Raw genomic sequence first — 17,730 nt, 5'->3', positions numbered from 1 at the left:
CAGCCATACATTCTGCTTCAGATGACGCGGCAGGGGCGTGCACGCAAGACTTCACCCGAAGGTGCCGCATTACCGAAGCCACCAGCAGGACAACGGAAGGGGCCAGGAGGATGCCGGAGGACCTCGCAGGCTACGGTGGACTGGAGAAAGCCCCAGATAAGTCCAGTTTTCTGTTTTTTGGTCCCTTTAAAACTTACAGGCGTGCTATAAACCAGTGTTTCCAGAACTACTGCCTTCCAAAGACCAACAATTTGCATTGTACAGCCCGCTTCCTTGTTATGGTATAATAAAAAATATTATTGGACACGTAAGACAGGGATCACAATACATATACTGTACAGCAACCACAAACATTTTTATGCACAAATTTTCCAGATGCTATGCAGGTTTGTCTACATTTTTTCACAGTAGTGAATGATAGTCAATGAGAAATCAATTGCAATTTGCAACTTTATGCTGTAAGATGTATTTCTTTCATGCACTAGAAAACATACAGTAGATGCAGTTTTGCAATTTTTAAACCGAAATGCAAATATCGATTTCCTTTGTATAAGCAGAGGCCGCATTTTGCCAACAACTGTGAACCCTCTTATTTTGAAAATACATTGTTTTAACCACTTCAGTACCTGCTGTCTCTAGCCCGTTAGAGCACGTGTGCAGTTAAAATTAAAAAGCAAACAAAAAAAAAAAAACCAGATACTCATCTAAGGTGAGGGTAGGCTCTGGGTCCTATAGAGCCTTCCTGTTCTCCTCCCGGTGTCTTTGTTCCCCTGCAGGCTTCTCCATTTCAATCTCATCTCTGTACTGTGCGCATGCAAGTGTGCTAGAGAGGGCACTCGACTGAGCGCAGTACGCAGTGGCCCCGGAGACTACTGAATAGGGTTGGCCCAGCCTAGGAGAACTCATGGAGAAGCATGTGATCAGTCTGGAATTTGGGAGGATAGAAAAAAAGGACGGGAGGAAGACCGGGAGCCCAATCTGGTGCAGTATTGTAAGTACAGATAGCAATGTGAAAAAATAGAGCTATTATACTTACAAGAGAGGGTTGCAATAATAGCAACCACTAGGAACGCTTGTGGGGAAGTACCGTCCCCACTCGGCCTTGTCGGCGGATGGTCGCAACTCCTTTGAAAAATCCACTTGGTCCAGTGGTTACCCCAGTCCAGGGGTGGAAGAAGATTCGTAGAAGGGTGTAGGAGGCGCCCGATAAGTTTGCACGGTGTGATGTGTACTTTATATGCTCAGGGACCATAAACTTTGATTATAGACAAAACAGTATACAGAGTTCCTACCTTATAAAAAAAAGTAGTCCATCCACTGATTTTATTTCTAAAAGGTAGATACTTTATTAGGCACTTAGCTGACAACGCGTTTCGCGGTGAGAACTGCTTCTTCAAGTCGAATACTGTGCCTATGGTAGGCGAATATTTCGCCATATGCAGGGACTGTGAGGAGCCCGGGAAGGCTCTATAGGACCCAGTGCCTGCCCTCTCCTTAGGTATCAGTTTATTTATTATTTTAATTTGTACTTCAGACTTTAAAGACCAGAGACTGCTGGTACAAAAAACGGGCTTACCAATGCCACATCATGTGAACCCGCCTCTGCCACAGATTGCACCGCTCTCCCGTCGCTGAAGCTCACTCAGCCTGCTGTCGCTATGACAGCAGCACTCTGTGAGCTGGTCGTGACCACAGGGTCAGGAGCCAATGAAACCTTGACCGGCTCACAGAGCTCTGCTGTCATACCGACAGCAGGGTGAGTGAGCTGCAGCGGCGCGATCAGTACCAGCCGGCATGTAGAAGTTGAAGTCTATGCAGGTGGACATAAACAGGGCTTGGATTTCAACTACGACCATCCAAAAGCGGTTAAGCAATACTGCAATTTGCATTACATATACACAAAATGATGCAACTCAGAACGGAGCACAGCTACCTTCTTCTGGAGATGTAGAAATGGGGACAGCAGTGAGGTCATTAATCACACAGTCAAACATTCGCCCTTCTTTGGCATACCTCTTCAATACTGGAACACAATCTTCAACCAAAACCTAAGAAAATAATTCTCATTAGACAGTCATAAAATAACCAAGGGCTACATAAGAGAACACAATGTCTGGGAACTTATGCATGGCTACAGTGCGTTCTGGACTAAGTGATTATACTCCTAATATCCTGAAATTATCACACTATCAATAAAACGCCTTTTAAATAATAATAAACCACATTTGCATAGTGATTTTTTACTCTCTGACTCAAAGCACTTGTATGGCATGCTCAGTAGGCAGTAGCAGTGTTAGGGAGTCTTGCCCAATAACTCCTTACTACGCTGGATACAGGCTTACTGAATAGGAAGAGCTGAGATTTTAACCTTCGCCTCTTATGTCAGAGGCTGGACCCCTAGCCTGTACACCATCAAGCCACTTTTAAGCCTTCAATAAGCAAATATAATTTTGATAGTACCTTTTCACCTACTTTTCGGGACTTTATCAATTCCAGAAAACTGAAAAGCTATTTTAAACAGAAGATGAAACATCTCCTAAGAGAAAATTTATGAGAAAAGGGGAATTAAATAAGGGCCTTTGGGTTTCTACTGTACTGAGCAACTACACTCGAGTACACTTTAAATTAGGGTTGTGCCAGGACAATTTCTTTCAGATAGAGCAAGTGATGGGAGTGCTCTTAGATGTTTTTATGGTTGTCCTGTGTCCCCATCTGAGATAATTCCCGGTACTTCCTCTACAGAAAGCAAGCGATGACATATTTCCAAGCAGTGGCATAGCTAAGGAGCTATGGGCCCTGGTGCAAGTTTTACATGGGGTTCCCATGTAAAACCATGTACTACTATTTAAAACATCTATAGAAGTGATTATTAACAGCACAGGGCCAATAGAGAGCTAATATTGTGCTTGAGGAAGGGCCCCTCTGACCCAAGGGCCCCGATGCGGTTGCTACCTCTGCAACCCCTATTGCTACACCACTGTTTCCAAGAGTGACAGAAGCGGCAGCGAAGAGAGAGAGAGAGAGGGAGTGTGAGTGTGTGTGTAGAATATTTTTTACTGTTCTTCATTTCCTGTTCCGGAACCAGAAAGCATATGCTGTAATATTTATTTATAGTGCTGTGCTCATGCTGTAATAAAGTTGGAATGCTTTCAAGAATAAAGTCATAAAAGCCTTTTATTAATCAGCAGGAAAAAGCTTGACATATCTGCCTGCTACACTCAGGCCTGAGGCTGCATTTTCACAAACTAAACTTCTGATTAGTGCAAAATTCATAACTTCATTCCACAGTATAAAAGTGACTCCAAACACACATAGCGGAAATCATAAAGCATTATCCACAGTAAAAAGAACAAGGAGAACATGAAGCAGATTGTATGGTCTCCAGAGAACACTGATCTCATCCTTACGGAACCAGTCTGTAATTAGGCGCGGTCCACACTACGTACAGTTGCAGAACGCAATCTGTGGTCCGGGGTCCAGTTTTCAGAAACCGGAACACAAACGGATCCGTGCTGCCCTTTGCAGCATAAGTTTTAGATCTGTTTGCGTTTTAAAAAACGGATCCCCAGCCCTAGCCGTGGGGGGGTCGAACTGGAGGGGGTAGCAGCTAGGAAGGGGAGCGGGCATAGCGGCGGGGAGGGGGGTCAGACCCCCCTCTCTCACCTGGGCCCCTGTCCCCCTCCAGCTATTTGCTCAAATGTAATGGTTAAAATGCAATTACCTTCCTTCCTTGTGTTCCTCCGCTCGCCGCAGGACTTCCTGCAATGCCGCCCTCTATACTTCAGTCACGTGGCGAGCGGAGGAAGGAAGGTAATTGCTTCCCTACTCACTGCATTACAATTACATTTGTGCAAATAGCTGGAGGGAGCGGGGACCGAGGTGAGGGAGAGGGGCCGACTCTCCTCCCTGCCACTGTGCCCACTGCCCCCCTTTCTGGCTGCTACCCCCTCCAGGCTACCCGGGGACACCTATGGGGGATGACATAGAGGGGTGGAACAGGTGGTAGGGAATACTGTTTTTCTATTGCCTTTCATTGCCCCTGTGTGTATCCGGGGTCCGTGAAAAAACCTGCAAATCAGTACCCTCCATTCAGTTTTTAAATTGTGTGAAGAATGACGCTATTTTTAACATTGCTATCAGTGGCTCCGGTTTTGGTCCGGGCCAAAAAAAAACGGAGCCAAGGATACGTTTCGTATACAAGTGTGAACCGACCCTTACTTGCAGAGACAGAGGTAGAGAAGGAAAATTCAGTATGCTTGGAGCAACCTGCCATACATATGGCTTGTTTTATAAACCATAAACACTTAAAGTGAATGTAAAGGCAATATAAAAAGAAAAGTCAGACACTTACCTATGGACAGGGAAGGCTCTGGATCATATACGGCCTTACCTTTCCTCATTCCAGCACAGTCAACCCCCTTTAGTTATCCACCTCAGGAGGCTTCGGAATCACTCGAGTCCCCAAGTGTTTCTGAAGATAGGCGGCTCCATACTACGCATGCAAACGTGCTCACGCATGCGCTGTACGGAGTGCCTGTCTTCAGAAGCAGTCAGAGACAGGAGTGCTTCCCAAGCCTCCCAAGGGCTCACAGATGTATATTCGACCAATTGGTATAGTACACACAACGGGGGTGACAACGCTGGAACGAGGGGAGCAAAAGAAGACAGGGAAAAATTCTATAGGAACCAGAGCCTTCCATGTCCATTGGTAAGTAGCTGACATTTTATTCAAATTGTCTTTACATTCATGTTAAGGCAAATGGGCATTTTAAACATCCTATTTGTGCAGCATTTAATGCAAATGCCGAAATTCACAGGAGCGCAAGTGAGCCTCAGGGTACCTTTTCTGGTTAAAGCAATCCTACTTTACAATAACTTTAATTACATGTGAAAATGGATGCTTTAGAGCGCAGTTTGAAGAGGAGCACAACAAAGACCCACAAGATCACTACCCCCAATTCGCCGTCACCGGCTGACAGGCATGGGAACGCGAGTGATTTCTTCGCACTCCCAGCCACAATAGCACCCCCTATACTGCTATTGCGGCCTTCTTGCGAAGAATCACTCGCGTTCCCATGCCTTTCAGCCGGTGACGGCGAAACCGGAAATTGTCACCGGCGGGTCCAGGAGTATCGGAGCGGGGCTGTGAGGGCACCGATCAGCTGCAGGGGGCTGAGGGAAGCCCCAGGTGAAAAAACTCATTTTTTTCTCCCTGACTTAAGTATCCCTTTAAGCACTGTAATATTTACATGCTCCAGCACTGCAACAGGTCTCTCCTGTTCTTCCTGGAAGCCACATGCTCTATGCTTGCACACCTCCAGCTTCCGACCACGTGAGATGCATTCAGAGCCTGAAGCATGCTTCTTACAGTGTGTAGCTGTCAGGAAAATCATAGGTGACCCAAAGCAGCACTGGAGCAGGTAAATATTATACTGTCAACCCAATTTTAAATAAATGATACAGTTTTACACTATGTCAAGCTCCTTCAGTAATTAGGTTTGCAGCATAAGATATGAAGCTGCGAGATCTGCTTGCAGTGGGTTATACTGCTGAAGAAATGCTGTGGAAACTGCCTGGGATAAGCACAAGTGTGGTCGCTGTCTTATAATTTGGGCAGCTACCAACAAGGTGAGAGGCCATTGGTGATGGTGCAATAGACTACACACAGGAGGAGGTGAATTGAGTTTGTGGGTTTATGCTTTTCTTCTGTCTGTGATTTGGCAGTCAGAACAAATGGTGAGGACCTGTGAGACCCTGTCCTTGGTTTAATCACTGTGAGAGTGTCTGCTTCACAGTTTGGGGAGCTTGGAAGGAGTGCTCACTGTATAAGGCTTTTATTGCGGTCTGTGATCTGGCAGCAGTGACACATGGTGAGGGCTTATGATAACCGAGCTTCTGGTGGATATACTAGTGAATACATGGCACTGGGGAGTTTGTAAATAAGAGACAAGTTCATCAAAAGAGTATTACGCTATGTTTTGTTGTTTTTTCTCTTTTCTTTTATGAGTAATATTTTACGGAATTGAGGGTGATACATGTGAGCGCAGGATTACGAGGAAAAGTTTAAATATTATACTGCTCCACTGCACTACTCCACAGAAATGTGATGAGGAGGCCTCCAAAACCCTCAGACCACTCCACTCACAGTTACCGTTACGCCACTTAGTTTGAGACTGTTTAATAAACAATTTGGCCCTGGACTTAAACTGTGTTTTAGATATTGGCCACTTATGCAATTGCATTTAAAGCGGATCCAAGATGAAAAACTAACTATAACAAGTAACTTGTCTATATATCTTATCTAAAGTTTAGATAGTTTACACAGCAAATCTAGCTGCAAACAGCTTTAATAGAACATGATTATTTCTTCCTGTGATACAATGACAGCAGCCATTGGTTTATAAACATTACACAGAGGCAGGCTTATCTGTATCTCAGCCTGTGAAAAAAACCTAATCCTCCATCTGCCTCTGAAATCAATGGCTAGTAACACTTCCTCCTCCTGCCCAGACTGAGCTCCCATGAGCCCTTGCTACTGCCAAGGCTCTCTGAAAACCTGTGGGCGTGGTTTATTTAGTTTATATGGAATTCGAGTATTAAATCAAAAACAAAAAAGTATTTGGCTTGAGGAATGCCCTATAAACAATAGGAAAGGAACACAATTATGCAATGAGTAAAAGTTCACCTCGGATCCACTTTGACACCACTGCTATAGAGGTAAAAAAAAAAAAACCAACACTGGCATAACCGTCAAATCACGGTTTCTTTTTTGCATGAGTAACCCCTTAATGCCATGAGATATTATCTTGTGACTAGCTTTCAGCTTCTATAACTTTGTTAGGAAATTTTCTGGAAACCATAGCAACTGTTTACAGCTTGACCGAAAGACACCCAGAATTCTCAAGTGTCAGTGGTTTTTAAGTCTGCACATAGGTTGTAAAGTTTACTACATTGCTATGTGCTTTTTTAAACTCGATGACAAAATAGTCCACAGGGTGAAGGGATCTGTAAGATTACAGTGATGTGGGAATGCAGCAGTTGGGGATAATCACTCCCATCTCTCTAGCACAGGGGTCTCAAACTCGCGGCCCGCGGGCCATTTGCGGCCCTCGATACAATATTTTGTGGCCCCCGCCGGCAAAAGCAAAAGAGACACGGAAGTGAACTATTTTTGCCTATTTTACCTTATAGTTCGCTTCAGTGCTCCCAAGTAATTTGCCGCATCCCCACCACTAAACGAGTGCTGCAGAGCCCCCAAATCCCCCGGGCAAACATCCACGACTGCGCTGAGGGGCAGAGCTTCCAGCTGTAGCTCTGCCCCTCCTGACGTCAATTGCCGCACGGATCGCCGCCTCTCCCCGCCCCTCTCTGTGAAGAAAGAGTGAGAGGGGCGGGCAGAGGCGGCGATCCGCCGCGATTGATGTCAGGGGGGGCAGAGCTGAAGCTGAAAGCTCTGCCCTTTCTAGGAAATGCCGGCATATTGCCCCCGTGCAATTTGGGGGCTCTGCAGCCCTTGTTTTGCGGCGGGGACACGTGAAATTATGCGGCCCAGGCTCATCCTGACTTTGCCTCCTGCGGCCCCCAGGTAAATTGAGTTTGAGACCCCTGCTCTAGCAGGTGATTGCTACAGAATACAGCTTTTTCAAGAAGCAGTGACCAGGGTGAAAACCCCAGTAACCACAAGTATGTCAGTGTAATACAGCTTGCTACTATACTTTACATCTATGGAGAGGATGCAGGTTCAAAGTGGACCTGAACTCTTGCACAGGACAGAAGGAAAACAGAGAGAAATGCACCCTGTATGTATTTAGAGAGTTTAGCCTCTCTAATTCCCATCTGTGACTAATCACAACTGTAATTTGATCTCTCAGCTGTGTCGGCAGAACAGCTAATTTGTAAACACAGGGTGTTAACCTTACGTCTATAGCTTCCACGAAAGCAGGAAATAGATACACTGCAGATTTATTGCAGGATTTTAATCAGGTGCAATAAAGAAATTGCTTTCTTTAAAACATTATGCTGTTGCTTATCTTTTAGAACAGAGAGCAAGTTCTGAGTTCAGGTCTGCTTTAGAGCTTGGTTCACACTGCACAGATTAAAAACGGATCCAGTAAAAACTGATCGGTTTTCAGTTTCACAGAGCTCAATAACTAAGCATCAGTTTTTCATCCATGTGTTCCATTCCCAGTCACCACTCACTCGGTATACCCACGACGCACCCAACAGATCCGTACGAGACAGAATAAATCCAAGACTCCACCATACTTTAGCCGTTCATTTTGCACAGGATCCATTTGTATCCGTTGGGATATGTTCAATTTTGTTCCACTAAACAAAGCATTTTTTAATACAATGGGAACTGAGCCCAGTCATTTTATTTACCACTAAATGACAAAAGCATGAAAACCAGTAAAAACATAAAATACAGCATAGAAACACTTACCTCGTAGCAGTCCCCTTTAAGATTGTCCAACACATCACCGCATGTTTTTCGCATGTGCTTTTTACATCCATCGATCACCATTTGGTCTATGTTTGGTAGATGTTAAGGTCTGATTATTTGTTCATGACACATGACGATGTAATGGGAAAGCCTGACAGCCCTGCAGCAATGGTGATGTAATTTATGTCATGCCTCACATATACAGCTGAGTGCGGAAATCAGATCTTGGCTGAATGACAAGGAGCAGCACTTTCACTGACTCAATCACTAAATCTGTCACACACTTCTCTCTAGATTTGTGTAGTCGGGAAGGAAAAGCTCAGATCGGTTTTATTTACAACACACACCTGAAATAAACACCCATTATAAAGCATGTCAGCAGTTATCATTGCTATGAAAATGTCAAGGGTGCATTTTTCACAAATGTCATATTACCATTATTGATTTACTTCCAGATTCACAGGTTAGCCTCTCCATAATTTTTCTTGTGGTTTAACATCCACAAAATGCTGAGCTTCATTACTCAGCACTCATACTTTGTAGCTGCATTACGTTGCACTGTGTTTGAACTGTAAAATTCAACCAGGAGTCCTCTCAATCTCTGAACATAGATGAAAGACACAACTCCTCTGCTGTCGGGATTATTAGTAATAAGGTTAACCAATGTCACGTGACAAAGATATTGCTACTGAGCTCACGCAAAGTCAAAAATGCAATCACTGCTGCAAACAACTGAGTAGAGAAATATAAACTATGGGCACACTCTCCAAGTGTGATCTACAGAGACTGGAGGGGATCTGGGGAAAAACATGTGGGGGAAATGACCCAAGCAACAGAGATACAATTTTTTTTGGACTATAAGACAGCCAGACTAAGTCACACCTAGGTTTAGAGGGCAAAACTAGGGAAAAATATAAATACTAAACCTGGTGCATCCATGGACCAGGAGCACCTTGTAGTAGTTCTCTTAATTATTGTGTCCCCCTTGTAACTCTTGTGTCCTCCTGTGTCCCCATGTTTTCTCCTCTGTCCCCGTGTATCCCTCTATACTCCCCATGTCCCCTCCTCTGTCCCCCATGTGTCCTGCCTCCCTTTGTTCTCATCCACTCCCCCACACACAAAGTCAGAGTCAATAAAAACACAGATTTGGAAATGTATATTTCGCTAGAAGTCTTCAGGCTTCTTCTCTGGGACTCTATTCTTTATTGGGTTGATTGTAGCATGGATCCTTTCTGCCCCATGCTAAGTAGGTTAGAAGATCAGAATTTCCTTGAGAAAGTCTGAGGCATTGTCAGGAGGGTGGTAGATGAGCAGTATGTTTATGCTTTTCTCAGCTGAAAGTTGTACTGCCACATGACCATACCGATCAAAACATTGTGCCATATACTGTGGCACTTGTAATATAGTGGCCAATCAGCCCACATCTGTTAGCTCCACCTCTATTCATAAATTTGTACACTTCAGCCTGCTGCATCATCCAACTAAGTAAAATTGACAGGATGCACCAGGGTAGTGAATACAAGTCTGCAGCTGCATGCACAGCTGTTACCGCCACTTAGAGGGGGAGTTAATGAATGGGACCGCAGGTCCTATTCATAAATCTAAGTCCCCGATTCAATGAATTCCGGCGTCTATGAGACGCCGGTATTCATTGCATCTTCCTGTTTCACTGCTACGCATTACTTCCGATTCACGTGCTTACGTACGTGAATCGGAAATAATGACTGAGGACATCTTGTGGCCAAATACTATATTGCATCAAATTTCTTTTTTGCTTAATAAAAATCCCCACACTGACTGTTAAAATTAACTATTTCCCTCCCAAACCCTCCCATAGTACCCAAACTTTTTTTTATTTATAAAGGGAGAAAAAAATGTACATAAAAAAAAAAATATACGTAGTTACCTTAGGGACTGAACGTTTTAAAAATTTATGTCAAGGTGGTATATTACTATAAATTTTTAATTTATGGGCTTGTAATTAGTGATGGACGCAAAACTGAAAAAATGCACCTTTATTTCCAAATAAAATATTGGCGCCACACATTGTACTAGGGAATTTTTTTAAACGTTGCAATAACCGGGACAAACGGGCAAATAAAATGTGTGGCTTTTATACACAGTAGAATGTTTTATTTTAACACTATAATGGCCCAAAACTTAAAAATAATGCATTTTTTTTCTTATTCATGTTAAAATGCATTTAGGATAAAATAATTCTTGGCATACTGTAACTCCCAAAGAAAGCCTAATTGGTGGCGAGCAAAACAAGATATAGATCATTACGCTGTGATTAGTAGTAATTAAGTTATTGGCGAAAGAAAGGGAGGAGCGCTGACAGGTGAAAATTACTCTGGTCCACAAGGGGGAAAAACCCTCAGTCATCAAGTGGTTAAACCATGATGACTTATCAAGGCCCCGTTTCCACTAGGGCCGAATAGCTCAGTTTTCCTGCAAACAAAATGACAACCTATTGAAATCACTATGCTGCTTCCGATTTGCATTACCTGATCTCCATTATCACTCGCATTGGCAAAGCAGGGAGATTCACATGCAATCATGCAATTTTGCAGCAACACAGAGATAGATACGGCACCCCCAAGGAAATGGGGGCTAAGAGCAAACCCAGGGCTGTATGAATCTTTTTTCTTGCAATTAAATATATCATTAGACAATGTGAACATAACAAATGTACACAATTCAGTAAAATTAATAAATAAATATATGGGAGATGCCTAAAATAAAACAAACTCAATAATGACCGCTATGCAAGTAACGTGACTGAATAAATGGTGCTTGTGGATTCTTGCTACTCAAAATGACCCTATAAGTAAACTCTTTCTAACCTAGAAGGCATAAAAATCCATTGCAGCACGGCAGCATAAAATCAGTACTTAGCTTTGCTTGTAAAGGAATGCCTGGAAGCAGTTAGTTCAAAGCTACAGTAATGGCAGCATTAAAGATACTTACAAAAATACTACTTATTTGAGCTTTGACACACTTAAGTGTTCATTTCAAATTTTCTAAAACTACTATAAAACATTCTGCTTGGAATTAGCTGAAATTGTACATGAAATAGTAGGACACATTTCAAGAGTCAGGCACCTAGAAAGCAGTGTTCTGAGGGATCCTGCTGCTAAGATGAAGAGAACTACGGTAGGAGCCGCGTTCTTCAGACATGTGGAGCTCTGAAATAGCAGGGCTGAGGAGTCGGAGTCGAGGAGTCAGAGCAATTTTGGGTACCCAGAGTTGGAGATGGAGTCAGTGATATCATATACTGAGGAGTCGGAGTCGGATTATTTTTAAAAAAATCCATAGCCCTGGTAAGTATTAGCTCGAGGAGTCTGAGCCATTTTGGGTACCCGGAGTTGGAGTCGGAGGTTTCATAAACTGAGGAGTCGGAAGATTTTTGTACCGGCTCCACAGGCCTGTGAAATAGTCGTGGAAATGTATCTGCACAAGTAACACTATACAGTTTAACACACTGTCACTCTGTTTTGATTGATGTTCTATAAGTGACAGAAAGCAGTTAAAAAAAATAATAATATAACTATTTCAATTTGAGTGGGAACTAGTGGGCTGGATATATTGGTGATCTTTGATAGTCTCTAGGGCTAGCTAGCTATCTTGTTAATGAAAACCTGGAAGTTCCATCAGATGATTTGTCTAAGCATTGAAGCTAAAGGACTGCCTCACAGGTGCACTGTGAGAAAGTGATATCATCTGTGACAGATAAACTATGATTATAGGCGGAGGGAGTATAGACACCTGCCCAGTGCATAAAACCATAAAAGCACAGCACTGCTATCTTCAGACCGCTTACTATTTTTTTTAGACTGTGTCTTTGTAGCTTGCAGGTAGAAGCCCAAATAACAAAATAATCCTCTTAAAGCAGATCTGTAAGGAAATTAAATAAAGTCTGATATTTGCCTATGGAGAGGGAAGGCTCTGGATCTCGTAGCACGTTCCCTGTCTTCTCTCACGGTCCTTGTTCCAGTCCATGTTTGAATTTGCCATCTCAGGGAGCCATTGGAAGACTTCAGAAGCACTTGTGGAGCTTGTAAAGTGGCTCCACAAGTGCTTCTGCAGAGCATTACGGAGTGTGTAAAGCGGCTCCACAAGTGCTTCTGAAGTCTTCCAATGGCTCCCTGAGATGGCAAATTCAAACAAGGACTGGAACAAGGACAACGAGAGAAGACTGGGAAAGTGCTACGAGATCCAGAGCCTTCCCTCTCCATAGGCAAATATCAGACTTTATTTAAATTTCCTTACAGATCTGCTTTAAGCTACGGTGACCAAACGTCCCGCTTTACCCGGGACGCGTCCCGCCTTCGGGGGGCGCTGTGCCAGGCTGCATGAGGTCCCAGGAAAGTCCCGCTTTTAGCAGCGGGACGTCCCGGCCTCGGGACTCTGGCCACCGTACTGAATGAAATAGCCGCAGCGTCTAGTAGACGCTGCGCTAGTTCATTCCCCGCAGCCCCGCTCCAGCAGCCAGCATTGTTCCTTCTTCGGCAGGCACAGGCAGAGCAGGGCTACTGGAAGATGGCGTCCGGAGGCGGAGCCCTGTACTGGAGACTATTTGTGTCTCCAGTACAGGGCTCCGCCTCCGGACGCCATCTTGCCGTAGCCCTGCTCTGCCTGAGTGCCTGTGAGCCCGGGGAACTTCACACACACACCAGAGGCCCGCTGCGTGAGGGGACTTATGTCAGGTAAGTAAATGCTTTTTTTTTTCTCCAGGTGAAATGTGCCCACATTGCATTTATTTTGTTCCGACATGTTTGCCCCCATTGCGTTTATTTTGTGCTGATATGTTGCCCGCAATGCGTTTATTTTGTGCTGAAATGCTGCCCCCATTGCGTTTATTTTGTACTGACATGTTTGCCCCCATTGCATTTATTTTGTACCGACATGTTTGCCCCCATTGCGTTTATTTTGTGCTGACATGTTTGCCCCCATTGCGTTTATTTTGTACTGACATGTTTGCCCCATTGCGTTTAGTTTGTACTGCCATGTTTGCCCCATTGCGTTTATTTTGTACTGACATGTTTGCCCCATTGCGTTTAGTTTGCGCTGACATGTTTGCCCCCATTGCGTTTATTTTGTGCTGACATGTTTGCCCCATTGCGTTTATTTTGTGCTGACATGTTTCCCACAATGCGTTTATTTTGTACTGACATGTTTGCCCCCATTGCGTTTATTTTGTACTGACATGTTTGCCCCCATCTGCAGTATTAAAGCTCTTTTATTCTTTTAGAAAAGTAGCATGACAAGCATCCTCCACAGCTGTGGAAGATGCTAGTCATGCTACTTTTCTAAAAGAATAAAAGAGCTTTAATACTGCAGATGGTGCTGGTTTGACTGTGGAGGAGTCTTTGGAACGTCTGGAGTGCAGAGACGCTACAAGCCTGAGCACATCTATTACTATTCCCCTCCTTAGGTGCTTGCTTTACACTGATTGATGTTTGCCCCCGTTGCTTTTATTTTGTGCTGAAATGTTGCCCGCAATGCATTTATTTTGTGCTGACATGTTGCCAGCAATATGTTTATTTTGTGCTGACATGTTCACCGCAATATGTTTTTTTTGTGTTGACATGTTGCCCATTGTGTTTATTTTGTGGTGTCCGGGGTAACTGTTGCTGCATTTATTATTTAACCCATTCGCGTTCCGTCGTTTTCAAGTGAGAAATGTTCACCTCCCATTCATTAGCCTATAACTTTATCACTACTTATCACAATGAACTGATCTATATCTTGTTTTTCCGCCACCAATTAGGCTTTCTTTGGGGGGTACATTTTGCTAAGAGCCACTTTACTGTAAATGCATTTTAACAGGAAGAATAAGAAAAAAAACGGAAAAAATCATTATTTCTCAGTTTTCAGCTATTATAGTTTTAAAATAATACATGCCTCCATAATTAAAACTCACGTATTGTATTTGCCCATATGTCCCGGTTATTACACCGTTAAAATTATGTCCCTATCACAATGTATGGCGACAATATTTTATTTGGAAATAAAGGAGCATTTTTTCCATTTTGCATCTACCACTATTTACAAGTTTAAAATAAAAAAAAAAAATAGAAATATTTCATCTTTACATTGATATTTAAAAAGTTTAGACCCTTAGGTAAATATTTACATGTTCTTTTTTTTTTATTGTAATGGTTTTTTTTTTTTTTTTTATAGTAAACAATTTATTTAGGTAGTTTTGGGAGGGTGGGAGGTAAACAATAGATTTATAATGTAAATGTGTGTTCATTTTTATTTTTTTTCCTTACAGTTGTAGTTTTACTTTTACATGAGTTTGTTTACATGAGTTTGTTTACATGACGTCACTCTAAGCGTAACTCACGCTTAGAGTGACTCATCGGGAAGAGAACAGCCAGAAAAAGCACAGCTTCCCCCCCCCCCCCGCTTTTTCAGCGGGGGAGAGGAATCAGTGATCGGGCACCATAGCCCGATACATTGATTCCTTGGCTACCGAATCCGCGGCCGGGAGTGCGCGTGCATGCGCGCGATCGGCCGCAGGAGAGCGCGCGGTAGCGCGCATGGTTCCTGGACGTAGTTTCTACGTCCAGGAACCAAAATAGGTTAATAGTCATAGTTGGCTATGTTTGCTGCTTTGGGGTTAAGGTATACTATTAAATAGCATCACACAGTTTCTGCACACCCATTATGCGAATGATCGTTTGACCACATCATGGCGTAAACACTGCTTTTCTTATGCTTTCACTGTTACATCATTCCATAGAATGTCATGGCCACGCCCATTTTCGGCACGCGCACCGCATTTTCCAGCGCAGCGCAGCCCCCCATTTTTTGTCTGTGTGTTGGTGATGGGGGAGTGGGAGGGATTTTTAGTGATGATGTTTAAATTCAGGACCCTGTGCTTTGGAACCCGAACATCCTCATTCCCCACCTCTTCAGTACCAATGTAGAAGAAAGAGGCGGTACACCAGGGGTTGCAAAAAATGTTTGCATTGTGGAACAGAAACACTACAGGTTACGGACTCACAGTACCTAGAGTCTGTAACATGTGGTCTTTCTGTTCTGCAATACAAGTATTATTTGCAGCCTGTGGTGTTTCTTCTGCATTGGTTTGTCCAGGATCCTTTTGAGCAATGTGGTCGAGGCTTGGCACCGGCCCTATTCCCAGGTTCACTACCTGAGGTGTTGACTCTGTGGGAAAGCATTTCAGTACCAGCTTGGAAGGAGGAAGCATCAGAGTTAAATGAAACATTTCTGCCCTGCTGTTCAGTTTTTACCTGTACAATGCAGGCAGGATAATGATATAGTCAATAGGGAATTGGGAGACAGGTTCTAACTGTAGGTTGTCTCGGACTATAATTCTGCTTAAAAAGTTATGAGTTTTATGAAAGCACTGGAGGTACAAATCATTACCGCAAAGGATATCTCTACCATGGTAACCATCTTTGGTTTTAGTTTGACAAGTTCATACAGAATTCCTCCATCTCCTCCTCCAAGAATTAACACTTCTTTTCCACAGTAGTCAAACTTGCCACTGCCCATAATGGCGTGGGTATATGCTAAGTCACTCTCTGCCAGATCTGAAAGACACACAGACAGAATGCAAAAGTGAGCCATCCTATTGTCAAGGATTATTTTAAAACGGAAGAAATTCAGTAAAATTAAAAAAAATAAAAACAAAAAACAGTATACAAAAGACAAATATATAAATTTAAATTTTAAATGCTGGCTCCATGAAAAGTTTTTCAGGTAACACCCTGCAATATATCAACACTGCTACACTGGGATTTAGAAACTGCCATTCTTTACATATATTGCAGCACATGCTCAAGCTGACCATATTTAAAGAGAACCTGAACTGAAAATGAAATGTAAAAATAAACATAAACACGTCATACTTACCTCCTGTGTAGTCAACTAATCAATCTATTTCTCTTCTACCATGTCTTGTTTGTTCACTGTGATCGATGGAATTCTCTGTCCTCCAATTTGAAAATGGCCATTACCCCCTAACAGCTTCCTGGTCAGCACACTGTTAAACTGTAATATCGCCCACTTGAGCCATAGGGAAACATGGACATTAACTTGCACATTCAGTTGTAACTGACAGCTGCTGATATATAACTGACAGCTACTGGTATATATCAATTCTGACAAAATATTGTCAGAACTGGAAGGGATCACTGTAAGAAGAAAATGGTGAGCTTCTGAGAGGAACTGACAGTGAGGTAAGTATGTAATATTCATTTACAGCTACATCATGTGTTTATTTTTAATAATTTTACTCAGTTCAGGTTCCCTTTAACAACAACAAGTTTAGTATTCACTTAATCCAAATTAAGCACATAGGTGCATAGTAATAATAATAATAACAAGTGCTAATATGTAGCACTTGTATACGAAGAGAGAGGAGAAAAGCTGGCACTGCTGTACATGCTTCATTTATTTGCAAAGGGTGAACATCATTGGTGCAGACGTGCAAGCATCAACAAAATATTTGGTGGACGTACCAATTTCACAAGAGGAGGCACTGTGGATAACGCTGGGCAAAGATGCTTGACGGACGTTTCCCATACTGCTGCACTTCTACTGAGGCTACAAAATGCTTGGGCTAAGGATTCCGGTATTTGTGCCCAGGAAGCCAGCGTGTGGCGTCATGCCACTCGGTAGCACCACACCAGATTCCTCAATACCCGTGCACACGTCTGGGGCGCATCTGTGCTCAAACATGCCACACGCTAACAAAAATATGCGTTGTTAGCATGCGCAGAGGATCAGTCCAGAGCAGAGAGAGCACAGCATCCATCCCTCCATTGCACTAGTGTGTACTTCCTGCTGTATAGAAAGATCTGGCAGTCGGGTATGTGAACACCCATTGGTTGGGTGAAGCAAGTAGGCAAGACAGCTGTCCTTGCATGTCACATAGGGGTAGTTGTTGCATTTCATATAAGGGTGATTGCTGCATTTCATATGGGGGTTATTGCTGTTGAGAGGGGGCAATAAGCCCCTTGAAACTCAGGAGCTGCTGCATTTCCTACCCTTTGCTTGTTAGCGAGTCAATCACTTTTTCCTGATTTCTGACATAAAGTTGGGGGGTTGGCTTATACAGTTTATTAGACCGTTTCCCTGTTAGACATGCAAATGTGTTTTATACATATAACGCATGCACACATGTATTTTTCTACCTAGCGGTCACATCTGACCACACATTGTTAGCAACTGCACTGGTGGCAATCTTTGGGGGGAACATAAAGGGTGGATCAACTGCGAGCTAGCTACACCCCACTATAATACTAATT

General features: G+C 43.2%; 1 protein-coding gene across 2 annotated transcripts in view; it reads right to left on the bottom strand.

Moving 5' to 3' along the window:
* Positions 1-17,730, bottom strand: part of LOC137544556 (spermine synthase-like) — a 200,581-nt gene that overhangs the window by 73,890 nt on the left and 108,961 nt on the right. For both annotated transcript variants that reach the window (XM_068265655.1, XM_068265656.1), the window contains exons 6-8: positions 15,857-16,011; positions 8,444-8,533; positions 1,934-2,048 (exon numbers count right to left, since the gene is read on the bottom strand). In XM_068265655.1, the coding sequence (XP_068121756.1) occupies positions 1,934-2,048; positions 8,444-8,533; positions 15,857-16,011 (360 nt within the window). The remainder of the gene's footprint in view (positions 1-1,933; positions 2,049-8,443; positions 8,534-15,856; positions 16,012-17,730) is intronic.

This window comes from Hyperolius riggenbachi, chromosome 2 (assembly GCF_040937935.1).
Source record: "Hyperolius riggenbachi isolate aHypRig1 chromosome 2, aHypRig1.pri, whole genome shotgun sequence".
NCBI classification, from domain to species: Eukaryota; Metazoa; Chordata; class Amphibia; order Anura; family Hyperoliidae; genus Hyperolius; species Hyperolius riggenbachi.
The sequence above is the reverse complement of the archived record's forward strand: the minus strand, read 5'-3'. Positions and strand labels throughout refer to the sequence as shown.